At 40.9% G+C, this 27,365-nt stretch overlaps 1 protein-coding gene across 1 annotated transcript; it reads left to right on the top strand.

Moving 5' to 3' along the window:
* The first annotated feature begins 8,161 nt into the window (after positions 1–8,161).
* On the top strand, positions 8,162–15,930 carry LOC130400689 (putative nuclease HARBI1). The gene is made up of 3 exons (XM_056605072.1): positions 8,162–10,478; positions 10,933–11,091; positions 11,174–15,930. The coding sequence occupies exons 1-3, from the start codon at positions 9,835–9,837 to the stop codon at positions 11,391–11,393; spliced, it is 1,023 nt and encodes a 340-aa protein (XP_056461047.1). The 5' UTR covers positions 8,162–9,834; the 3' UTR covers positions 11,394–15,930.
* Positions 15,931–27,365: the final 11,435 nt, after the last annotated feature.

Below are 27,365 nucleotides of genomic sequence, written 5' to 3'. Positions count from 1 at the left end.
TAAAGGGTTGATCAAGAAAGGAATTAGTCATACTTAAAGCTTGAAATGCTTTATTACCACATAACATTATTTTATAAAGTGCAGTCAATTAAATCTTGAATGAAATCTCTTTGTGTGGCGTGTGCAGCAATGAACTTTTAAAATATAAACTAAATAAACTGAGAACTTCATGTTACTTTTTAAGTGCATAACTATAGGGACTCTCTTTGAACATTTTTACAAAAAAAAACAGTACAAATAAACAACAAAAACACTTATAAACTTATGTAAAAAAAGAGAGCACAAAACATTACTCCTTCCCTCAACATTACTCCTCCCCTCAAAACTGTTACTTATTTTTCCAGGTGTACTTCTTGTTAAGCGCTGTTGTAAAACTCTGAACAGGACTGCTCAAAGTTGAGAGTGATCAGGAGCTAATTTCTCATGAGCTCTGTGGAGCACCTGTTCCTGCAGTCACTCCATTTGTTGGCCATTCTGGAGAAGATCCTTTCCACACATCCAGTGGATGCTGGGATGCTCAGGATGTGTCTGGTGATAGACAACATGTTTGGCAGGTCAGTTACTCGAAAGAGAGCCACTCACCTGGCAGCCACACCTTTGGACTTCCATTCATCTTCAGCATCTTCTTTGAGCCTCTTCAGAATGGGTTTTGCTGTGGAGCATTCATCATAAAGTTCATCCATGTTGACTTTATGGATGAGGTTGAGCTTGGTGGTCACCCTCTCAATGTCAGTAAAGGTCATGGTGCCATGGTGCAGAGAGAGAGGTTGCAGTGAGAACAACCAGTAGTGTTCCGAAAAGTTGAACCATTTCTCAACATATGAGAGTGCTGTGTTGAGGAATGCAGTAAAATCTGCCCTTGCCATGTCAGCATCAAGTGGACGGAGACGCTGCAGCTTCAATTTAGTTAAGTAGCCATAGAACTGTTAATCTCGTCTCTGTGTGAGCTTTTGCTTGAAGTTTTCCATGATGGAATATAACTCAACACAGGTGGTTTCATCACTCTCCAGCTTCTTTACAACTTCCTCAAAGAGAGAGAGGATATTATTGCAGAAAAGAAGGTAAACCTCCACAATGTCTCCATCTTCCTCAGTTGAGTCCTCACTGAACTTTAACAATGCTCGAAGTTGTTTGGGACACTCCTCCCCCCAGGCTGATGAAGTACGATTTCAGTGCAATCCAGGTTTGCATTAGCCGGGTGATGGCTGGATTAAGGGAGAGCCACCTGGTTGTGACATGTTGCAGAATTTCCTGGAACTCAACATCACAAAACCTACAAAACTCTGAGTGATTCTCTTCGTTTGGCAGATGTGGAAAAGAAGGCATAGACCTTCAGCACAACATTTTCCACATCTACAGTGAGCTGGTCAAGGGCATGCTTCACTGTGTTGTGCAAAATATGGGCATGGCAGTTTCCTTGCAGCAGATCTTTTTGTTACTTCTTCAAGTTGGTGAAGACAGAGTTGTAAATTCCATAATTCACATTTGTGTTGTCTGCAGTGCACTAAATGCTGTCACATGATCCAACGATAAGCCAAATTTGTCAAGCGACTGCTCTGTGAGAGCTACAATCCCAGCAGCGGACTCATCTGCATTTTCAATGAAATCCAGCATTTTGTTGGTGACCCCGCATTCTGGACTGAAGTATTGAACAGCAAGGGGGAACATCTTCCTGTTTCCTTTATTTGATGCATCTGTCTGAATGGAAAATGGGAGGGGTTTATCTGATGTTAGGGCCTTGAGAACATCAGCCACTGCCTTTGGAGAAAGGACATCTTTAACCACTGACTCTGCCATTGTTGTCCCTATACATTTTTTTTTTTTAATTTTTGAATCCAGGAGAATCTTTTGATTCAGTTTATGTGCACAGTCAACACTGTTGTAGCTGAGGTTGTGTCTTACTGTGTGGTACACCTGTGTCACCTCAGCTGCGGTAATATAGAGAGGAGGAGTTGGATGACATATTGTTGATCAAATTGAACATTTGTCTGCTGCCTGTCTTGTCACTCGAAAAGAAGTCAGGTCATCCAAACAGTTAATCCACACTAATAATATAATTGATGTAATGATCAATGAACACTGCATTCCCCAAAAATATAAAAATTGTGACACAGAATACACAGAAAGCTCTACAAACATTTTTAATCTAGGAAATGTATGTATATTAAAGAATAAAGGTTTTCTTTTAACAAATGTATTTATTTATTCACGTATTTTGCGGGGGTTTTTTTTGACGCGCCGCAAAATACGCGTTCACGTATTTTGCGGCGCGTCAAATGCTGCTCGAGTTGAAATATTTCAACTTTTCGGCAGCAAACGCGTGATGACAGCCAATCAGCGTTCAACAGCGTTGCCACTGAGGCGTTGCCACTGAGTGACATGCCGTAACAGCCAATCAGTGTTACTCCCTTGGAGTGACCTAGAGTTCACTACCGTTACATTTATTTAATAACTCGAAAAACCCCACAAATCAGCATTTTGTAGTGTAGTTGTGTTTACAGTTAAACTAAACTATGAGTAAGCTAAAGGGCTAGAATAACGACCCCAAACAAAACGCAGTTGGGTGCCAGGCAGCACCAGCCTTCCAGGCTCCGAATGGTCTCATGAACCCATAAACGACGGGCATTCGACGTCTCTCCCTCTTCCACAACAGGTAGAGACATGCAATGCTCGTAATGTCGGCCATGGTTGTGAATGAATTCAGAAGCACCGCGGGCAAAACTTGCCGTGCCGCGAAACTTCCCGCGCTGCAAAACTGCGGCGCGTCAAAACCTTTGCTGCGCCGCAAAACCTTTGCGGCGCAGCAAAACTTGATTTGCTGCGCCGCAAAACTTCGGCGACAACGCGTTGGGACAGGAAATGCATCTTTTGGTGTGAACGCAGGGTGAGGATGATATTTGTAGACGTAATATAAAACAACAACAACTTACCTTTATCTCACAGATGCCAGTTCCATGACAGGTGCACGTGAAACATCCATCCGGTGACGCTCCCATGTATGGCCATTTAGGATTCAGCGACAGCCCGATATCCTTACAGGAGAAGCTCTGGTGGTGCAGACTTTGCAGTCCTTCATACTGCTTTCTGGCAGTTGCCTCATATTTGCATCCATACCTGTAATGTATAAAAATAGGAATAGGAAAATAACTTATTATTGTACAATAATAATTAGTACATTTTAGATTTTCACACCTGTGCTGTCCTAACCTAACCCTTATCTTTGCCTCATAAATACCTTGTTGCTGCTGTAGAAAACTTCTGTGCCTCTGGCTAGCATATCGACTTGATCAATGACTTTGACGGCTGTAGTACGCAGAACCTGCTTCAATTTCGAGGCTTATATCCTTCCTGCTCTTTGGCTAAACCATATAGTTGATGAGCTCTGGTTTCTGGTCTCCTCCTCTACTGCCTGGACCTGTAACTGTGTCAGCTCTTCTTGTCTGAAGTCCTGGCATGCTTTTTGCAACTCTGTTGGGGGTAGCATCTCTGGTTTCCTATACTGAATAAGTGTTTTGGGTAGCTTGCTCACAGACTTCGGGACAAATTCTCTGTAATATGGTACCCTGGACATCAGTGCAGCACTTCTTGGGGCATTTCTGCTTAAAGACTTGAAAAACTGAACATATGACTCTGATCCTTGCATATAGAATTCTCAAAACAACATTCTTCAAATATAATTATTTACAATTTCAAACACAAATTATATACTCTTGGACACTGGACTGTGGGACTAGGTAGTGTGAGTTGCTCACCTGTCCTCCCAGCAATGGCATCATTGGGTCATCACAAGGGTGTTTCTCCGGACCTCTGGGAATAGTTTACCTACAAAATTGTAACTACAGTTAACTAGCTAGCAACATACATTTAACAACATCGAGGCATACATCAGGCATGCAAACTCTCTAAACGCTCTTAATGAAGCGTTCTATAAAATCACAGGTTGCAACATTATTTCACTGTGGGTTTCTTTCTGTTAATCTTCATCACTTTTTTTTACTCAGCTGTTAGCAAGCCTAGTAGCTGCCTAACATGAGTCAATGTTGCTATAGCAACACGGTGGATTAGTTATAACAGTAGCCTAACGTTATATATAAAGAAAACACATTTACTCATCCGGGCAAAAACAAGTCGACATTTATTAAATGCCTCTTTGGTGCCGAGGTCATTGACCCATCCACACACAAAGTAGTTAAAAGCCTCCAGACTCTTGTATGCCTTCATTTGGCTCGCCGTATAATAGGAGGTCTGAAGGACGAGGAAGTTAGTAATGTCCATCGTTTCGACGGCGGGCAAATCAGCTAAATCCCAAGAAAAATCACCCTTCTTCAGTGGGTATGGATCATATCCAATATGTGCAGCGATTTTTTCATGATACCTGCTGCGGGCAGGTTCGTCGAGGTGTTTCACGTACTCCGTGTCCTCCATCACCATCAGTCTGCGCCTAGAATTTCCACTTCCTGCCCTCCACTTGAAATTCCCGCGTCATAAAAGTCACGTGATTGAAAACAAGCTATAGATTTATAGCCTTTTTTAACATACATTTTTTTTATAAAATCAAAAGGTCTGTTTTTGGAAAAAATAAGCTTTATGTTATGTGTGGGGCAGTTAGCTGAGTTCATTTGATATGGGTAGGTCAATGGGTCAAGCCGCATAATAGATCTATATCCTTCTTTGAGAGTAAAAAATAATCAGAAAATCATGGGTTGGGTGTTTTGAGAAAATAAGCTTTGTTATGTGTGGGGAAGTTAGCTGAGTTCACCAGAAGTGTTTTGATATGGGCAGGTGAAAAGGTCAAGCCGCATAATAGATTTATAGCATTTATCATTTAAAAATAGTATAAAATCAAAGGGTGTTTTTTTTTTAGAGAATAAGCTTTTTTAACATTAATAAAATATTATAAAATCAAAACGTCGGTTTTTGGAAAAAATAAACTTTGTTATGTGTGGGACAATTAGCTGGGTTCATCAGATGTGTTTTGACATGTGTAGGTGAAAAGGTCAAGCCGCATAATAGATTTATAGCATTTATCATTTAAAAATAGTATAAAATCAAAGTTTTTTTTTTTTTTAGAGAATAAGCTTTTTGGTATGTGTAGGGCAGTTAGCTGAGTTCACCCTATGTGTTTTGACAAGGGTAAGTCAAAAAGTGAGGCCATATAATAGATTTAAAGCATTTATCAACATTAAAAATTATATAAAATCAAAATGTTTTTTTTGTGTAACATTTTTTGTTTTACATAGACAGGCCTTGTATTAACACATCTAAGTTGGTTTGACACAAATTCGTCCATCAAAGCCAGTGCTAATTAGATTTTTCTAATGTGTAGAATATCCAACGTCCAATTTAAAACCGACTTTACCACGCTGGTTTGCCGAAAACTTTATACAATAGTAAGTAAGTAAGTAAGTAAGTAAGTAAGTAAATTGTATTTATAAAAGCACATTTAAAACAGTTTGCACTGACCAAAGTGCTGTACATAGTGCATTCAGCAGGCAAAGATGATGGCAAAATAACAATAGAATAAAATACAACTAAAATACATGAAACCGGACATCCACACACAACAAAGGCAATAGTGCAGAGGTCAGATAGTTAATGGGGAGGGAAGGCAAGGTTGTACAGATGGGTTTTGAGCCTTGATTTAAAGGCATAAATTGAGGGGGCATCACGTATGTCGGGTGGCAGTTGGTTCCACAAGGGCGGAGCAGCTACAGCGAAGGCCCGGTCACCTTTTTGTTTTAGTCTGGAGCGAGGGATGTGTAGAAGACCCTTATTAGAGGATCTAAGGGACCTGGTGGCTGAACGGGGGTGTAAAAGGTCTGATATGTATGATGGGGCCTGACCATGTATGGCTTTGAACACCATAAGAACAGTCTTGAAAATGATCCTTTGTTGTACTGGCAGCCAGTGAAGGGAAGCAAGAGTGATATGCTCCCACTTTTTTGACCCAGTCAACAATCTTGTTGCTGCATTTTGGACTATTTGGAGGCGTGATATGAGGGACTGAGGGAGACCAAGGTAGAGGGAGTTACAGTAATCCAGCCGTGATGTTATGAATGCATGGATGACTATTTCCAGATTGTGGTATGATAGGGAGTGCTTTATTTTCGAGATGATTCTGAGCTGGTAGAAGCTGTTCTTCACGACGGAGGAGATTTGCTTTTTAAAGCAAAAATAACGCTGAGGTTTCTTGCAGATGGTTTTAGGAATGAGGTTAGACTACCTAGGTCAGTGAAGATGGTTTTTTTGAATTTGGAGGTGTTAATGATGATAACTTCTGTTTTGCTATTGTTTAGTTGGAGGAAATTATCCCCCATCCAGTCATTTATCTCTTTGAGACACTCTAGGAGCGTTTAAAGGCAGTCCCTGGATCTCAGAGGGAGATATAACTGAGTCGTCGGCGAAGAAGTGGAACGACAGGTTATATTTTCTTATTATATTCCCCAGTGGGAGCATATATAAACTGAACAGGATTGGACCCAGGATGGACCCCTGGGGGACCCCACAAGCACACTGAAGCCATCAGATCGACTTACCTCCGAAATATCCCAGTGTTTTTAGATTTGTCACGTTCATCGTGCCCCCGCATAGCCAATTCAAAGGCCCCACAAACTTTAATACAATCAATTAGTTATGACAAAATATGTACATTTTGGTCGTCTTACCCCTATCCGATGACCCTCGTCCAGCATTAGCGATGCTAATTCTGCCTACCCTGGCTAGTTTGACAGTTGTTCATGTGAATTATGGATCGGTCATGTTTATTTAACCTTTCAGACAGATGTTTGAGGTCTGTTAGTCCAGTTTCGGTCCAGGCCGAATCAGATGAAGATGATTTGAAAAGAAGAAAAGGAAGGCAAAACAGCACATTTTTAGATCCACATCCAGTTGGCCAAGCCTTTCAGTCAAACCAGGTCCGCGTGAAACTCCTTGTGTAGGACTTCTGCTTCTCTTTGGCAGGCTGTGAAAAATTAATGTTCTTCGGCCTGTCTGGTCCAAGTTGTTTTATTCAAACTTTTTCTTTTTTCTAAAAGCGATTGAACCGAATTAGGGGGTAATTTGTCTATATTGAGCACAGCTGCGACACAACTAGCCTTCTTTCAAACAACTCACGTGAGCAACGCATCTGCGGTAGCGTTGATGTTGCGAGGTAACCAGTTTCTGGGCTCCAATGACAGCGCCCTAAACTCTTCGTTAAAACTGAATGGCATCAGAATTGATATGGCCACTCTAGAGTGAACGACGGGTTGGGCGCCGTGAACTGGCGACCGTAGAAGTCAAATGAGTCTGTTTAGAGCCTGCATTTCGCCATGAAATGTAAATGCAGTGCCAGAATACAAATTCAGCGCCCTCTATGGGCCAGCCGCCACTGGCGTATACCCTGACTAGGGGTGGGAATCGTTCCAACTAACCAATTCCATCGGAATCGTACGCCTCCAACGTTATCGATTCTTCTTAACGATTCCGCACCACGTTTTCCGGTTTACGCAAAAATTCTGCGACAACCCTGCGCGCGCCGACAACCTTCAAACAACAAGGCAGCATCGTGGCGAGTAAGAAGCGATCGCAAGTCTGGCTCCATTTCACCAAACGCAATGAAAATTCAGCCGTATGTAATCAGTGCAATGCTATCATTTCGTGTAAGGGTGCAAACACCAGCAACATGATAAAGCATTTGTCTACCAAGCATGGAATTAAGTCCCAAGAATGCAATGTGTTCTAAAGCCTGCATACGAGTCAAACAAGCTCCACTGTGTCCTCCGTTGACAACAGTAACGTTCACATTATATATCCTGCCTTAGCAGCCCACTGTCGCCTTGCAACTGCAGTTTTTATAGTAGTAGTGTCGTAGTTTTTATTAATAATGCCGACCGATACAAATTTCATGCATTTTAGATGATCGCTCTCAGGCAGCTGGCCCCTCGACATCGGCTGAAGTTACCCCTTTCACTCCCAGAAAAGGCAGATATGCTTATATTCTTGCATAAGAATTGTTGCCGCTCAGTAAAAGAAATAAATCTAAAAGATGTTATGAAGGCATACATTTCATGCCTATTTATTTAAAGGGGATGTACGTATGTTCACTATTTTGTTTACTTTTTATAACCCTTCCTAGAAAAGTGTTAAACTTTAATTTTATGACGTTTGGTTTAAGCTTAGTTAAGCTTACAGTTATTACATCTAAAATATGTATATAAAAGTTTAGTGTTAAATCATAATTTAGCATGTTCAATTGTATGTGTCTTTCTATTTTTTTTATTACTTATTTATTGTCAGTATAACTTATTCAGACTATATTTTCTTGTTTCTTGTTCTTGTGTTAGTATGTAGAAAATAAAATGGTTACTTTTGGTGCAGAAGACTGTAGAACTCTTTTTTTTGCCACTCAATGAACTACTCAGGAATCGGTAAGAGAATTGATAAGGAATTGGATCGATAGGCAGAATCAACAATGGCATTGATATTGATAAAAACGTATCAATTCCCACCCCTAACCCTGACAGATTGCTGAAATCACATGCTGGATGCTTTAATCTTTCTATGTGTTTTTAAGTTAATGATCAGACTATAATAAGACCACGTTATGTTATTGTGGAAAAAAGGGGACATTTCATAGTGGATGGTGGAAACCAGTACATCTTGGCATCCCGAGAGGCTTTTGCTGGGATGCGGGACACACAACTCAACATCAGGGGCCGGTTGCACCAACTGGGCGTAAGCCTGGTCGTAACTACGCCTGGTCGTAACTTGGCGTTCTAAGTCCAACCTAACCGTTACGCCGGTTGCACCAACTGGGCTTAGCGTTATTTTCACTAAGACCAAGGCGTAAATCCTACGCCTGGTCAGCAGTGGCGGCGCCAGGGGGGGGCTAGGGGGCGCTAGAGCACCCCCTAGATTGGACATAGCACCCCCATAGCACCCCCAAGAAAATAATGGTTTATTTATTATTGTTATTTAATTTCATTCTGAGTTCTTTATAAAATGTATTGTGTGATAATAATATTTTAATCACAAAAGAAAATAACAGATTGAAATAAACAGATTGTTCACGTAGCACGACACAGACACGTTGCGTGCGTGAACGTGATTGTTCAATGAGTAGTAGGCTAAGTAACAGTAATCCTGGCGATCGGTCAATTTTAAATCAAGCGTTCACAAAATCATACACTTTTTGATCTCTTATTATTGTGGTTTTGAGTGCCTACTGTTTGGTTTCATTCATGTTTTGATTGTGACCTAAAATAATATACTCTTTTTGAAAGCATTTCTGACTCTTTGCCTGTTTAAGTTAATTCTGTCTGACATTCTAATCTGCCGTCTTTAGTTAGAAGTGTATTGAACTTGGTATGTTTAGTTTAATTTGTCGCTCATGGTAGTGGTGACCTGGTAGTCATCTGGCGCAAACCTTAATCCACACACTGAAGTAAGTGAAGTATTTGGGATTACGTTATCTATAACATCTCCATTTTAACCGTCGGAGATGAACGCGGCTTTGTGCGCGTCCGTCAGAAGTAGCCTAATGACAATAATAATACGATCGATTTGAATGGCGCTTTTTTTGTACCCCAAAGACCCGTTAGAGAGCAAACGTGTAAACATATGTGACGATATGGTGGGGAGGTGTTGTAGTAGAGAAAAATGAGACTCATATGCTATCACCCTAATTTCATAGCACCCTCAGTAAAACGCCGAGCACCCCCATAGCACCACCAGAAAAAAATCTCTGGCGCCGCCACTGCTGGTCAGGGGGAGGCGTAGAGTCGAAATTTCTGCTGTTTCCATAGCAATTACAATAATAAAAAAAACGTTACAATCAATCCATCCAGCGCTAATATGGAACGTATTATCCATAGGGTGTACAACGAGCGGGCATTTAGACGGGAAAGGGTAATTAGGGACAGAAGCAATCCATTGGACATTTATAATGACGAGGAGCTGATTGAGAGGTTTCGATTCTGTAGGAGAGATCTGTTTGAATTAATAGAAGAGCTGTCACCGGATTTACAGTTCGTGTCGGACCGCAATGCAGCGCTACCACCGTCCTTGCAACTGCTGATTGCGCTTCGTTTTTTCGCAAACGGGGCTTTTCAGAACACTGTAAGCGACATGGTGAGGGTCCATAGATCGACCGCCTGTCGGGTAATCCGGAGGGTTTCCCTGGCTTTGAGCCGCCGCATCGCTCGTTACGTCCACCTCCCGAACGAGGAAGAGGCGGCGGCGATAAAGGAACGGTTCCGCCAGGCGTCCGGTATGCCTGGGATCGTGGGCTGCATAGACGGGACACATGTGCAGATCCAGGCCCCACATGAGAACGAGTATTTGTACGTTAATCGAAAAGGTTACCATTCGATTAACGTACAAATAGCTTGTGACGCAAATTATAACATCATTAATTTGGTGGCGAGATGGCCTGGATCCACCCACGATTCCCGCATCCTCCGGGAGAGTGCGTTATTGCAGGACTTCGAGGAAGGAAGGTAGGCTATAGCCAGGGCCGTTGCTACGATTCCTGGGCCCCTAGACAAGATTTACTGATGGGCCCCCCTGCGCTGAATTGTTGACGGGGACGGGGGACGGGGGGGTGTAAAGGGCAATTGTTGACGGGGGGGGGGGGGGGTGTAAAGAGCAATTGTTGACAGGGGGGGGGGGGGGAAGGAGCAATTGTTGACGAAGGAGAAATTGTTGACGGGGGGGGGGGGGGGGGGGGCGCTATGGTAGTACTATGGGCTGGTAGTAAAATAAAATAAAATATATATATATTTTTTTTTGTGGGCCCCCCCTGGGCTGTGGGCCCCTAGAATCGTCATCACCTTTCACCCCTTATCGACGGCCCTGGCTATAGCCTAGTGTTTTTCTAATCAGCAACACTGAAACGATTTGAGCTTCACTTTAAGTAATGAACAGCAACCTAATTAAAGTATATTTTCATAGGTGCAACGGGCTGCTCCTCGGGGACAGTGGATACCCGCTGAAACGGTGGCTGATGACCCCGCTAATTGCTCCAACAACTGACCAAGAACGGAGGTATAACACCATACACTCCGCAACTAGGTCAGTTGTTGAGAGATGTATCGGGGTTCTCAAACGCAGGTAAACCATAAGTAATATGCATCCCTTAAAAAGACATAAAAAAATATCTAGATATAGATGTAATTTTTCTTATTTTGTTTAGGTTTCACTGTCTTCATGGGGAGATGCGGATGCACCCAGAACGTGTCTGCACAGTAATAGCAGCGTGCACAGTTCTGCACAACATTTGCATCGCCAAAAGAATCCCTCTCCCCAGACACCATCAGCCACCGGCAGTCCCCGAGGAAGATGTGCGTCAAGCCACTCGGCCTGAGGACATCGCTGGCCGATTAGTCCGTGCTCAGCTCATTAATCAGTTGTAAATATTGTTTTAATTATGTATATATGTTTTTTATAGGCCGACACAAACTGTAAATCCGGTGACAGCTCTTCTATTTATTCGAACATATCTCTCCTACAGAATCGAAACACCTCAATTAGCTCCTTGTCATTTGATGATGTTCACTGCATTGCTTCTGTCAAAAATAACCATTCCCGTCTAAATGCCTGCTCGTTGTAAACCAGACAATACATATTGTACTCACTTTCGTTTGCAGTGTTTTATTGTTATGCATTAAAAAAATTGATGAACGAAAATGAATGAAAGAATGATTGGAAGGAATATTTATTTGAACAGTAAATCTTAATTTGAACAGTAAAAAGTAAAACATTAAAACACAGAAATATAATATAATAAATATAATAATATAATAAATAAATATAATCAAACAATTATCCAAACTCTAAAATATTTATTTACATTATTTACATTGTACAGGGATGGTCACGGTTGGTCTTCAAAAATAATTGTTTGGGGCCTAATTTGTTGCTGGAGCAACTGAATTTGGAGCCGTAATTTAATTTGTTCCAATTCAATTTTTTTGGTCTCTGCCTCTAATTTAATGGTCTCCTTCTCCACCTGGACAATTTCCTTCTCCATGAGGACCTGTTGAAGGTCCTCACTTCTCCTCCGCTTCGTTGCCGGGGGTGGGGATGGAATTGGACAGGAAGGGGTTGCCACTGCTGGTTCTATCGGTGGTGGTGGTGTTGAGCACTTTCCAAGTCTGAAACAAAATGTGAATTTATTAATTCTGGGCAATAAGGCTAGTCCTGCTTATTCAACTAACAAACCATCCTCAATAAATATGCTAGGCTACATCAGAGGTGTAGCCATGGTTTCAACATTGGGGGGGACAAATGCCTGGGGGCGGGTTCCGGCCCCCCCAGGCAAAGATTTTGAACATGCATTAATCTGGTGCACTCTGAGAGCAAAATCTCAATACCTAGCACCTAATTTTGAAGACCTTTCTAGGGATGGATGTTTAAAACACTTTAATACTGGATGTGACCAAGCAGTCTGGGAGTGTGGAAGACTTGAAATTGGGAAAAGGTTGACAGACAAATACTTCAGAGCTCTGTTTTCCTTTACTATTTTAATTAAATATAACATTTTGTGCTCCTCAATATTTCAACCAATCCAGTCAGTTCCTTTTTTCCCACATTCAATTCATTGATGTTTTGTCTTTTTTTACAAAACACACACAAACAAACACCTGCACCACCACAACAAGGACACAAAATCCAGCCAGTACTTCCATTACATTTTTTATTGCATAACCATCACATTTGCCAATGTTGAGTAAAACCCACCCAGGTGCATCTATCTCATGGACCTAAATAGAAGTCACCCCAAAACTTTTGTTACCCCTCAGAAAACATAAGATTTTCAGATATTCTTAACCACTTGTTTAATAAGTACATAGATGAGTTTCATGAGAGAGTGCATTGAGCTAATCTCATGGTGAAACCATTAGCCGTAATGAATGATGCACTGTTAAAGAATTGGACATGTCAAGGACATAACCTAAATGTTTTCTGATTAGTTATGGATGAATCTATGAATACATACATTATACAATGTTTTGTAACTTTGAATGACACTTGACTTAATAATTATTAGATTGCTATATTAGCAACTGCAACGCTGCTGTGTAAAGTTGTGTGTCAACTGAAGGAGGCGAGAAAAAAAAAAGAGATGAAGATGATGAAGACAGCGGTTTTAGTATCGATACTGTTGCACATAAGTAACTAATCCGTTATTATTATTTTTTATTTTAATCGATTAGTAGCCTATCTGACTATACATTTTTTTGACAACCCTACACTATATACATGTGTGTTAACAGGATTCTGCTTGAATGTCATGATTCGGTCTTAACCTTTCATATTTACTCCTCTCTTAGGCGACTCACCTTTATGCCACCACTGACCACTAGATTGACAAACTCTCCCTGTGCTTTCATCCTCCAAACTTTCTGTCTCTCCCGCTGGCTCACTAGCTCTACTCTGAACACAACAGAGGAAACATAGAAGGAATAATATCACAGATATCAGCAAACTATTTACCAGCAGACTACTGAAACACACTATAGACATCAGTGCCACTGCCAACAGGATTCTGCTCTAATGTCACAATTCTGTTTAAACCATTAATATTTACTCTTTGACAATCATTTTGCAGACGCTTTTAACCAAAGTAACTTACAAATTGCATTGAACATAGGAAAAGCCAAGGCTCTACTAGTTTCCAGAACTCCTCTGCTACTCACCTCTGTCACTACCAGATTGACACACACTGCTTTCATCCTCCAAACGTTCTTGCTCTCTGTGCTTCACTCTCTTTATTCTGAACATACCAAAGTGTACATGCCACAGGGAAGATCCACATCCTCATTGTACCCAGCATTTCTGAAAATGCACTTCCGAATGCATCTCTGTCCCCAGCACATTTAAAACCAAACGGCCCATGCATTTAGATCTTATGGGGAACATTGAGACGTCGGCATAATGAGGCGTTGGAATTACGGAATGGGGCCGGGCCAACGTCATCTAGCTGGCTTATTACATAGGTAACACATAGCTAATGATGCTTCTCGCTAGAGAAGCGACAAAAACCCACGAAATTTGAGAGACACTATCAAAAGCTTCATAACTTACTGTCTAACTTCATAACTTGTCGTGTTTTCGATCGTAACATGCCACTCATTTGCGGTTGTTGATGTTTTTGATTCCGTGTTCATGTAAAAAAGACAGTTGATGACCAATGCATGCAATCGAGTGACACAAGTCACCGTCACCGAGCCGCACGTGCGGGGACGAATCAAATCATGGATCTATCTCATTGGCTAGCTAGCCCGAACAGCCATATTCTCATTGGCTGTAAGAGCTGTAGATAGAATCGGATTGAGTTATTTAGGGTGTGCGGCGCGCACTGTGTGCAGAGATGCGTTCAGCGAACGGAGTGTACTTCACGGAAAACCTAAGTGTTCTACCCATAGAAATATTGAATTGCTATATCCCTATTCCCAGCGATTTATTGGGGGGGACATTTGGGCATATCTGAACATTGGGGGGGACTTGTACCCCCCAATGTATATGGCCGCTACGCCTATGGGCTACATACCTTCTTCCAACTGCTCCGGCGGTTGAGGACATCCGCTGTCCACCCCGTCCAACCCGACGAAGGCTGGTGAATCCTCCCCGAAAATAGCGACGATAATGTCACTATAGGGTGACGTTTTCGGGGGAGGACCACCGCCAGTGGGATGGTGCTTTAGAGAAGAGACGTCCTTCTTGGCCCGGGACAGGAGTTCTTTCCATTTCTTTTTGATGTCACCATCCGTCCGATGACAGCCTGAGTCCGAACAGCTGTTCAGACTCTCCATTATAAATCTCCATGTCTCTTGCTTTGTTTTGTTGGTTACGACATTGGACTGCTTGGCAGTCAGTGCCGTCTTATTCTCACTGTATAATTCTATTAATTTTCTAATTTCAACGTCGGTGAAGTTAACTTTTCTCTTTCTGTTTTCCTCCATCATGTCGGTTTGTCGGATTTGTCGGTTTGTCGGATGTTGGTAAAATAGTAAACAGCTGTTGTCACGAGGTATCCTAGCAACGCGGTGATATGCGCATCACATGGAACATTCACATGGCCGCGCATGGCTAAGACCGGGCGTAGTTGAGACCAGTCGTAAGTCCCGTTGGTGCAACCGGCGTTAGTTCCATTCTAACGCCAGGTCGTAACTAAGACCTACTTAGCAGTTACGACCAGGCTTAGTTACGCCCAGTTGGTGCAACCGGCCCCCAGGTCTGTCCCAATTTAAATGGCGAATGTATGCACATGAAACTAAGAAATAATCATAATAATTAATTAAAGTACAACGATAATAGTAATGTAATTTATATGAATGACCTCATGTCGGAATGGCGGGACATTTGAAAAAAAGTAAAGTACAGCCACTCCGACCATCGTAACAGAAATTGTCGGAGTGGTGGGACGTTTACAAATAATGGAAGTGCAACTACGACAATTAGACGTCAATCTCAGAGTGGGGTTATGTTTGAATGGAGGGCGGTCCCACATTGAGAGATGGCCAGCCCTTTTTCGACATTCAAGTGGTACAAGAGCATTATTCATCATATGGATGAAACATTTTATTGAATATATGTAAATCTAAATCACATGCTTTGCTTCAAGCACCTATATTTCCTCAGGTGAATCAGAATCAGAAATACTTTATTGATCCCCGGGGGGAAATTGTTGAAATGCGGAGTCCCTGAGAGTAGGTACAATGCCACTCGAAGCAAGATTCATGAAACTTGACGGGAGGTGCTGTGAACTGATGCAGATCAGAAAAAAGGGGGAGCAATTCGGGAGCAGACAAACCACACTGAAAAAAATTAAACATTGGCTCAAATTAAAAAAAATGGAGGTAAACGATCACACCTAATATTGTAGTTTCATACAATATAAATAATTCATTTGATTTGACCTGAAATATTTAACTTCATGTAAACCCATTTCTGAAGGTTGAACCAAAGCAATTATTTCAGATTTTACTAAATTAAAATAAATACATTGGTTTTATTACTGAATATAAATAATATACTTGGTTCAACCTGAATATTTTAAATTAATTGAAACAACTTTTAAATATGGGAGCAAACTATTTTTTTTAAGTTGTCTCAAATAAAAAATTTAAGTCATCATAATTTAATATTTATAGACCTGAATTAAAAAAAATAATTTTAATACCTTTTGATTTACACTCAGAAGCCATTCCTTTTCAACACAAGATTTTTTTTCAACATCTCAACCATAACAGTTACAAACTGCATTTGGGCTTTTTTTTTTTTTTTTCACTGAACTTTTTTTTCTCCCTGAACAGTGACCATTCCATCAAGGAATAATTCCTTGAAATAAAAAGTGTAATAAACAAATCAGTGCTCTCCAGGTTTTCATCACAATGCCCACTAGTGCCTGTGAAAACGTAGGCAGATTATTTTGTCAATACTGCAGCAGAAATGCAGTTATGCTAGTGTAAGTTTCAAACAACAACCTCAGATAAAAGGGTACATTTTCAGCACAATGCCCTCTAATGCCTGTGAATACTTAGGCAGATTCTTTTTACAATAATGCTGCAGAAATGCAGTTATGCTAGTGTAAGTTTCAAACAACAACCTCAGATAAAAGGGTCAATTTTCAGCACAATGCCCTCTAATGCCTGTGAAAACTTAGGCAGATTATTTTTACAATAATGCAGCAGAAATGCAGTTATGCTTGTGTAAGTTTCAAACAAGAACCTCAGATAAAAAAGGTACAAAGTCTTGGTTGGAGTGGAACTCAACTGTGCCTACTCTTGGCTGTAAAGCTGGGTATTCAGCCTATGAATTTTTGGGGACATCTTTTTCCCACCAAGCTCCATCAAGACTTTTTGCACAAACTCAAGGGTGTACTGCAGATTTTTTGGATATTTTATGTTGAGAGCGTAGGTGAGTCCGAAGAACATAGCAACAGCCGTTGCTATTGTGGGCACCTCTCTGAGGACCTCTGTTCCGTCAATGACGATTTTAATGTCCTCGTTTCCACTGACGATTGCAATGGCTGCTTCATTTTCCTGCATATCCTGCACACACAAAAAAAATCAACAAATGAGGACAATTAGAAACAGCATTTCCTGAAGACAATGCATGTCAATGCTGAACAACATACAGTGCTATGTTGCATCTTAAAACAAAAGTTGGTATATACTAGGTATTGTCTGTGTTAGTGTGAGAGATTCCCTTACCTGGCATTCTTTAATGAGGTGATGAACAGGTTCACCCAGGTAGATCATCAAAGATTTGAAGATGCACTCTCTTCTAATTGTGATGTCCACAGTCTGAGGAAGAATAGGTATTATTAAAAGCACATACACCCCAACTATTCAACTAGGGATCCCACTGAGAACCAACTCATACATAGATACCTCATCTAAAACCTGCAAAGTTGCCTTGGTCTGCTCTTTCACACGTCCTCCCTTGCTCCTGATGACCTCCAGCAGTTTCGACGTGTGCTCGTCCAACTGTGCTAAGAACTTTGTCTCCAAGGGAACTGTTGTCACCCGCATGAACTCAGCATTAATCTGGAGAAACAAAAACAGAGCATGCAGAAAGGAAAGGGTATTAAATACATTCTCTTCTGTAAAGACCTATGTTTTGAAGGTTCAAAAATCATCTTTCATGAATGTCTAATTAATTGGCATTAATAAAAATATTAAGTCCCTCTCCTCTCAAAAATAGGTCTAAGGTGCTTTATATCTAAAAACATACCTCTTCCATCTGAAAAAGGGCTGGCCATCTTTCCAACATGTCTTCAATGCTCAGCTGCTTATGCACTATTTCTTGTCTACGGTATCCAAACGTCTTTGCCATCTTTTCTTTTATTGTTTGACGGTTGTTTTTTTCAAAAGAGAAACCCTCTCTTGTTCCAGGCTTCCTGTAGTCTCACCACTTGGCAAAGATGGAAAATGATTGGCCTCAGCTCGTCTAGGTCTCTTGACATTCTTTGCTGGGTAGGAGTCCCCTTGAGACATGGATTTCAAAGAATTCACTGTGACCTCAGCAGATGTACCGTGTGCCTTAAGTTGGGTCCTGTAGTTGGGGCCATTTTCATCTTCATCCTGCGCTTCCAACCATAACTCTCATTGTAAGACCCTGGTTCTTTCAGGCAGGGGTGCTTCTTTGTCAGTGCTTCAGCAACATCACTGAAGTCAAAATCTTCAGGGTATGGTGTGTATGCATATAAGCACATGCACTGTGTCATAGGAGAAGCGTGGGATTGGGAACTGTCGTGGCCACTGTTGGGTCCTTAGTGAGTCTGAGGAAGGGCTGCTAAGCAGTATTGTGTCGTCTGTATGTGCAGACACTGAGGAGTCATCACTGTCCAGTCCAACCAAAGGGATGCTACTCCCTGGGGGATCAAGTGCATACAAGACAACAGTTGAATCAGGGTCTAACTGGATTACTTTGAGAACTGCAAGATCCTTAATTACAGTTGTAGAGGTCAGATTCACAAACATGTTCCCAAAATCGGTGTCCTTGTACTGCAGCCTTATGAATCCCCCTAATCCACATGCATTCTTGACCTCATCGATTAACTCTTCCTGTGAATTGGGAATCCCGTTGTGTAGCTCCATTCTCACGCTGCTGTCGTCACTCAGGATAACCAGCAATCGAATGGGTGTGTCTTCTGTCATGGTGCCCTGAGAGAGAGAGAAAAAGAGAGAGAAATATGAGTTGCTTTTTAATATTTGTAATAGTTAATATTTTCAACGTTAAATTTACAGAGATTATATATAATGCACTAGAATATTTTTCCTGCTCCCTCTCTCAGTAAACGCGTGCAGTAGATTTGGCTCCCGCAATATTATAAAGGATTCTGTTGAACAAAGACCTCTTCAAGTAGGCTGTTCGTCGCCACTGAAAAGTATCTGAATTAAACTGTTTTGTTAGCTCCAAGAAGTTTCTTCATCCTCTGAGAAAGTGAAGAGCAACTATAAATCATGGAAATATACTTTAGTGGAGTTAGAGAGTAAAATCCTAAAAGCAAATTTTTTATGACTTTTTGTTGTTTTCCACTTTAAGACTGACCTTACACATGTATGTATCTTTTGAGTGTCATCAGCCGCATTCCTCCAATTGTGTAGTCAGCCAATGGGTATGGATCTGAGAGTTCGTTCTGGTCGACCAGTTCCAACTTCCTCGTAGGACACGGTTTCAGTTCGTATGCCCTGTAATGTTCCCAGTACCACGCACTCAGCTTTCTGACGATGAAAAGAAGGTTATCCTTGACAACATTCATCTGGGTTATTTCCACAAATTCAGGCAGCCCTGCCAATGATCCATGATCTAGGATCATTCCATTCCTGTAGTTGATTGATTGATTGATTGTCTTTATTTCGAACATGCAAGCAATAAAAAAAAACATGATTATTAATCAATTAATGATTATCAATTGATTATTAATAGATGAAATAAAAAAATAAAAGAGACAACAAAAGAAAAACACACAAAAGAACTAAAATTTTAAAAAAAACTTTCTACATGCTCGAAAGGGGGTAGGAGGAAGTAAAAAAACGTATCTAGTCCTACCCCTTAATAGATCAATTTAGCTTGGATAGATGTCACCAACATGTCAGTAAAATGCAAGCTATAATAATGCATACAAATATGAATACAGAATACAGAATAATTGTGTGTATATGTATATATATCTACGCATATATATCTACGTATATTTATAAATAGTCAATTTAATCACACACAAATTTTGTAAACAATTACATATATAACTGTATACAATTATATATAATTATATATGTATATATATACTATAAACAATCTATATTACATTATAAATACCTATACATGTATATTATAAGTTACTATATATATATATATTACAAATATAAATACAAATACCATGTATATTACAAACTACGGTCTACATATGTCAATGTTACAGAGGCTTTTCTAAATTTCTGTACTTTGTGAAGACGATGTCTTTATATTTGTTTTTGAACTGACTTATGCTTTGGCTTTTCTGTACTTCCGCACTTAACTTATTCCACAATTTAACTCCGTAGATGCTGATACAAAAGCTCTTTTTCGTTGTGCGTGCGTGGTGGACCTTGAAGTTCAGCTGTCCCCTTAAGTTATAACGTCCCTCCCTTTCAGAAAACATTGCCTGTATGTTTTTTGGTAGCATATCATTTCTGGCTTTGAAGATTGTTTGGGCAGTTTTGAATTCAACCAGATCAGGAAATTTGAGAGTTTTGGACTGTATGAATAGTTGATTAGTATGTTCATGATAAGTTACATTATGGATTATTCTAATGGCTCGCTTCTGAAGAATACACAACGGTTGTAAAGAGCTTTTGTATGTGTTTCCCCAGATTTCTGAACAGTAATACAAATATGGTAATATTAATGAGTTATAAAGAATATGGAGTGATTTAATATTCAGGAAGTGCTTGGCTTTGCACAGGACTGAGATGCTTCTTGATAGTTTGGTTTGTATGTGTTTTATATGAGGTTTCCAGCAAATTTTGTCGTCAATGATTACCCCTAGAAATTTGTTTTCATATACCCTTTCTAAGTTTACACCTTCTATTTGTACCTCAATGTTTTCCGATTTTTTACAGTTTCCAAATATCATAATTTTAGTTTTATTTAGGTTTAGAGATAACTTATTTCTGTCAAACCATTTTTTTAGTCTACTAATCTTTACGGTCAATGTGGACAGAAGTTGCTGCAAATTTTCCCCAGAAACCAGTATATTTGTGTCATCTGCAAAAAGTATGAATTTCAGAGATTTCGATACGTTGCAAATAACATTGGTCCCAGCACTGACCCCTGCGGAACCCCACACACAATGTCCAAGCATTCTGACTTAAATCCATCCATCATCACAAATTGTTGCCTTCTCTCTAAATAGCTCCTCACCCAATTCAAAACGACCCCCCGGATCCCATATTGTTCTAGTTTTGTAATTAATATATTGTGATTTATAGTATCAAATGCTTTTTTTAAGTCTATAAATGTCCCGATCGCAAATTTCTTATTGTCCGTGGCGTTAGTGATTTCTTCTGTGAGTTCTGTTAAGGCTAGTGCTGTTGACCGGTTTGTTCTGAATCCATATTGACTGTCGGTGAGTAATTTGTATTTATCTATGAATTTGCATAATCTGTCATTAAAGAGTTTGGGTCCAGGCCATTGTACGTCACACTTTTAGCCAGGCATACACCATCCAACTCTGGGTGCCTCTGCTTCAGAGCAAATGCTATGTCCTCTTTTAAAACATTGTGAGAAGTTGAAATCCTCCCCCTTCTCACTGTCTCGCATTAGAGCTATTATTATTATTATTACTATTATTATTATATTGTGTGTGTGTGTGTGTGTATTAGATTGGGCTGGTGGAAGTTAGTCTTCCGTCCCGGTAGGGGGCAGTATAGTAATGTAGCTTTAGGTGAAGTATGTTCCCCCCCAACTAATGGTCTGGCCCATACGGCCTTGATTGGGCCAATTGGCATTTCCCTATTTAAGGGCCGCCTCATTTGGTGTTTGGAGGCGGAGGGTAGGTGCTGGCTTGATGTGAGGCCAGTGCTAGTAATGCTATGCTAGATTCATGTTAGGCTATGCTATGTTATATTTTCTTAGTTTATGTTTGCTGACGGAAGCAGTCATTTCCTTTTCGTTTGAAACGTTGCTCTATTCTTTGTGAATGTTTGAGACATTAAAACTTCACTTTTTCTTAGTCCTCAGTCCATTGCCCTCATTTTTTGCCCACACTCGGAATTCCCAGTTGGCCGTATCCCAGATACGTGGGGCGACCACGCCGGTCCCTCACAAACATCAATGGGAAGACTTGAAACATTAGCTACTTCCAGGGGAGATTTAGGAAAACTCAACATGTGAAGGTGATGTGCCATGAGAAACTGGTGTCTTTGTGCTAAGGACAGAAGCACATTTTTGAAGCAGGTTGTATGCCGCACAACTCTTTTGAAGAAGCTGTGCTTCGATTCGAAGCGCATGGTCCATAATGAAACCAACGGTCCAAACTCAGAGATTAAGTGAGGGTAATGTTGTAATAAATGGTGTTTAGGTCGAAAGTTTGATTCAGGGAAAACCTCTTTGAATCTGACTCTGTGCTCAGAGATCTTCAAGGTCAAATATGCAATTGATTCCTGAGTCTGAACTGGAGATACAACAACTTCTACAATGTCCTTCAAATCCCCAAGGAGTTTCCAGGCTGGTTCATCAGTGGGCACTTTCTGTCCCCCCCCACTTTCTGTGGGGGGGGGACAGCGTCTGGGCCCCCGGGCAGTCGATATTTACGCCACTGATAATAATATTTTCAGCATTAAATAAATGCCTTCAGTAAGACCTGGGGGGTATACCACGAACCTCGTTGAACATACCCAGGCTTTCTTGGGAAAACCTGGCTCGACAGAGCCGCAACTCGCAATCACAGTTAAATGGTACCACGACGCTCACTTTAGATTAAATTAGTTGAACCAGGTTTTCCGCTTTAGGTTCAATGCGTGTTCACATAGAAGGGGCGTTTCTCGCGTCATTTGACTCACCCTTATGCAAAATAAATCGCAAGAGCGGTGTATTTCATCCAAGGCGAGCAATGTATTATTATGAACTCCTTCGAGGAATTCAAAGTTCAAATCACAGCCAAGGGGAACACGGTTGCCCATAATATGGCTAGGGTGGCGTGCTGGCAAAAATACCGCCGACCGTGTTAATTCGTCCGTGAAAAGATTCTGCATATTGTCTAAAAAATATTATGTATCATCATCCCTTTTACCCCCATATATGTGGGGCCCCATGAATTGCGAGCCCAAGTACCGGGAATGCACTTGATCTCCGACCCAATATCGGACGTGCACGTCAAGTTGCTTGCTTTTAGTGGCGTGGTTCAACGTCTCAAACGTCAAAACAAAATCAGCCTTGTTGACGCTGCAGATTAGCTCGTTTCAGATGAAAGGCGCTAGTCCGAAGCGAGTTATATACGCCGTTTTGTCCCTTCCAGCAGTAAAGGTGCTCGCGATTTGAGAGTCAGGGAACATCAAACCGAAGAGATCTCCTATCTCCTCATTCGAGTTGTAGGACTGTTGCTTGACCACTGTGTTTCGAATCCACAACACCTCCGCTTTCAGTGTTGGTGTCGCACCAAATGCTACCCTCAGGTCAGTGCTAGCTGCGCGGACCGTCTGCGGCGGTGGCGCCGGGGCAGAGATGCAAAACGTAGAAATGGCTGGGGTCTGTGTGTGGCTCCTGGCAGGGGTTTTATGTTTTTGGCTCTGCATATGGCTGACGACAGCCTTAATCCCCATGGTGCCGAGCTTGAATGTAGGCTACTTTTGCACGGAATGCATCTGGCCTGTTCTTCGTTGGCAACGGACGCTAGCCAACCTCGGAAACGGACGTCTTCCAGCCAACTGACGTTGAACTTGCATTTACCCATTGTTGCAGACTAGCTAGCAAGCGCGCAGACATCCGTTTATATATGCAGCTAGCAAGAAAGTAGCCTCTCTACATCTCCTTCCCGAAAAGTCCCGCGAGAAAAATAAAAAATTAAATAGCCCTGCTCCGACAAATTTAAGACCTCCGAGTTATAAATTTAAGACCAGCATATGACATTTTTGACGAATTTAAGACTTTTTAAGGCCTTAAATTTAGAAAAATGAATTTAAGACTTTTAAGACCTCTGCGGACACCCTGTCTTAACACCAAAACAGTTGTTCGAGGAATTTTCTTAAAGGGTTTTCAGATGATTTGTGTGTATCTCCTCAGTTCTCAGACAGAAAGCTCCAGCTCCAACTTCCTTGTCCTGAATTTCTGACCTATCTGCCGTACAAAACCTGCAAACATAGCTGCCAGAAAAACTCTCTACAAAACCCGCAATGCTGTGCGCGCCAAGGTTATCGGCAATAACGCACTGCAATGTACCCTTCAAAGTTTTCCCCAGCTTTTCCACAAAAACCCCATGTTGTTCCAATGTTATGAGATCAGCAATCAAAGGCTCCAACACTTTTTCGTAACCATAGACCTTAACATCACTGCTATTGATCAATGCGGCCAAATGGATAGAGGACAATGAGGAGTGACAACCAGGTGGCAGATTGCCTAAAATCCAATACAAGGCACAGATTTTGTGTTTTTTACGGGATGTCCCGAGGGGATTGCAGATTTCAAAGTCGTCAACATACAAAATCACAGAAATTGCACATTATTTTGAGAGAATAGCATTACTTTTACAGAGGCGTCCATCCCAAAATGATCTGTATACTTGTTTATCACTCTGCACTGGATGTTTTTTCTTCAAATGTATAGCCTTATTTAGTGTTGTTTCACAGTTTATAAGTTGCTGCAAGGATTTGAGTAATGGCACATACTGAAAAGTCTTATTATTCTTACGATCTAAAAGATATTCAATGGGATCCACAACATTAAAGTTTTTTCTATAATATGCCTTCCTTTTCCATGCAGTCGAGAGAGGACCGCCCTTCCCTACTGCAGCTTTAATGGGATTTGTAGTGCAAAGTACAGTCGCTAACTCTTTTACAAGAGATTCATCAACTATGCAATTGTTACTTTTTAAGGAGTCCAGTAGAGTCTTCTGGGCGACAGGGACAGAAGCAGTACCAATTAAATATTGTAACTCATCAAGCAGTTCGGTTACAGCTACACTTGGCACCAGAAAATAGTGTTCTAACTTAAGCAGGACTGAGGCTAACTTCACTTCAATAGATTGTGTCAAATTACTTGGTTCTTCATTAGTAAGTTCTTCAGATGTTATATCATCATCAGATTGTACAGTAGCACCGCTTTCAAAAGATTCTTCAACAGCAGAACTACCAACAGGTCCATCAACTATTCCTGGCTTAAAATCATGAATTGTGTGGGGGTTATGTCTTCGCCACTTGTGAGTATTAAAAGCACCGTAAATATTTTTTATATGAACAATCATTAAAAACAGATTCACGATTTCTTAAATGCGTCCCAATGTGTTTAAAATAATCAGTCTCTGTAGAAAGTTGATTGTTGTTGCAGATGTGGCACTTGAATGCTGAAAAGCTATCTTCCTGTGGGGATTTTTGAGTAGGATGGCATTTGCTTAGATGAGTCAGCAGAGCTTTCCATGTTTTGCAAGTGCATGGGCAATTCTCATAAGTACAGGGGTGAGCACGGCCCCACCCATAATGATGATGATCAAGTTTATAATGTTTCAGAAGTTCTGATCTTCTTGAATATGAATTCTCAGTCCTTACATTTCCACATACATGGACAACTAAGGAAAAATAAAAAGGCAGAGGAGAGGACGGTTTTAGGAGAGTGATCTAATTATCACAAATGCCCTCATGATATTGAACTTACCACTACAATAAGACGAGGGACTTCCAAACTGGCGGTTGCACAGCAGAACACAGTGGATCTTGTGGCTGCTCATCTAATACAGTTTAAATTGACAAAACATTATTACGCCTTTTTGTTCTTTTTAAATTGGATTTACTATGCCTATGAAATAAAATACCTGACAAAACATAACTTATGTTGCTTCATTATTACACAGTTCAGTTTAGCTTTACCAAAAAGAGAAAATACAGCACAGTAAGCAACACACAAACACAACACAATAGCACAGTAAGCACCACAGTACCAGTAATATTTATTCCACTAGCCATAAGTCAAACACAAGAACATTTGCTCAAAAATAAAATAGCTTATCTGCCTCTCTCAATCACCATCCTCTCTCCCCCTATCCCACTTTCACCTGCCTGTCTGCTCCCACGTCACTCACCTCCTGCCCCGGCTGTATCTGCCGTCACACAACACAACGAGAGCCCCCCCCCCCGGAGAAGCCCCTGACTGCAGCCCGCAGACGGAGCCCACATGGAGGGGGCGGGCACTCAGTCCACATGGAGGGGGCTGGCACTCCGCCCACATGGAGGGGGCGGGCACTCAGTCCACATGGAGGGGGCGGCCACTCAGTTCACATTTCTGATCCCGTTTCTGACCTGAAATTAGCTGAAATGTACCTGAAATTACCTGGAATTAGAGTGTGCCCACCCGAGCGAGTGATGCCTAAAACATGCAAGTAAGTGAGACTGTCAAAATGCTTCATATATTTAGTAATATTCATGCAATTGTGTATTATGTCTTGTTAACTACTTAATCGTCAAATCCCGCCGGCGAGAAAGTTACACCTAGCATGTTCCCCCCAACATGCTAGGTCAATTTTCAGCATCATAAGGTTGAGTGATATAGTCATGTCATACACCGTTTGAAAGCTTAGAATCTCAGGAATGTCAACCAATGTCAACCATTCGGTGGAATAAATGTGTTTAATGAATATAGATCAAATATATCCTAGTGTCTTAGGTCAAAATAGCCCCCCTCACCCTCCCCCACCCTTGGTGCATTCTTACTTTATCGTCGTTGTGTATATCCTTAGCAATGAGTTGATACTTCATGTTGGGTCTTGAAATGTTCATAAGAGTCCACAGAAATCGAATATCAATATTATTTTTATTCTAATTACATTGTGTATATGCACAAGCCATCTTCATGGATTAAAGTTCTCCGTCGCTACGACGGATTTCCGTCATTTGGAGTTCACAGAGGCCACTTCACATCTCCGATAACGTCGGGACAAATTTACAAACAGGCGTCATTTGGATAAACTAATCGCATATTAAGGATCTAAATAGGTACTTTCTCGCATAAAAAAATATTAAAACTTAAGAAAGTGATGTATTAACAGCACTGAAGCGAGAATTAAAACAGCTTTTAGCAGCTTTACCGCTGCCGCGAAATGCATTCTGGGAAACTTGCATACTGTATACTGCGGTGCAGTCGGTCTGCTGTATACTGCATACTGAATCCCACATTCAGTATGCAGTATACAGTACATACTGCGCAGTATGTAGTCGGCAGTACGGTAGTATGCAGTTTCGAACATGGACATAATACACGCGTGTATTATGTCGTCATACGTCAACGCCGGTAAAATTGTCAAATTATATAGTGAGTATTTAAAAGGTCTACCGTTAAAATTGACTGAAAACACAAGCATTTGAATGTACATCCCGATTATATATTATATATAACAAATAAATAATAATAATAAAACATGTAATGAAAAGTTATGTAGATGCTTGATTTTTTTAGAGAGTAAAATATGCGACAAGCTTTGCAAAAAAAAAATCTTAGAGTCTAATTGAAAAGACAACAAAAAAATTGCAATAGATGCAAAAGAACAGCTGTTTAAAATCCTCTTCCTGTAAAACAGTATTGGTCGAGCATTTAAACGTGATGGCTGCATTTGGTGCTGACGTCTTATACATTTGTATTTCTTAAGCAGGTGTCAAGTAACCTAACCTGGAACATGTTTCACACACTGC

Source organism: Gadus chalcogrammus, chromosome 1 (genome assembly GCF_026213295.1).
Source record: "Gadus chalcogrammus isolate NIFS_2021 chromosome 1, NIFS_Gcha_1.0, whole genome shotgun sequence".
Lineage (NCBI taxonomy): Eukaryota > Metazoa > Chordata > Actinopteri > Gadiformes > Gadidae > Gadus > Gadus chalcogrammus.
This window is presented reverse-complemented; position numbering and strand designations above follow the sequence as displayed.

Excerpts from the sequence above, each read along its gene's own strand:
- LOC130400689 (XM_056605072.1), top strand. The coding sequence starts at position 9,835 with ATGGAACGTATTATCCATAGGGTGTACAACGAGCGGGCATTTAGACGG. Across the intron at positions 10,479-10,932 it reads CAGGACTTCGAGGAAGGAAG|GTGCAACGGGCTGCTCCTCG; the intron begins GTAGGCTATAGC and ends ATATTTTCATAG. Across the intron at positions 11,092-11,173 it reads ATCGGGGTTCTCAAACGCAG|GTTTCACTGTCTTCATGGGG; the intron begins GTAAACCATAAG and ends TATTTTGTTTAG.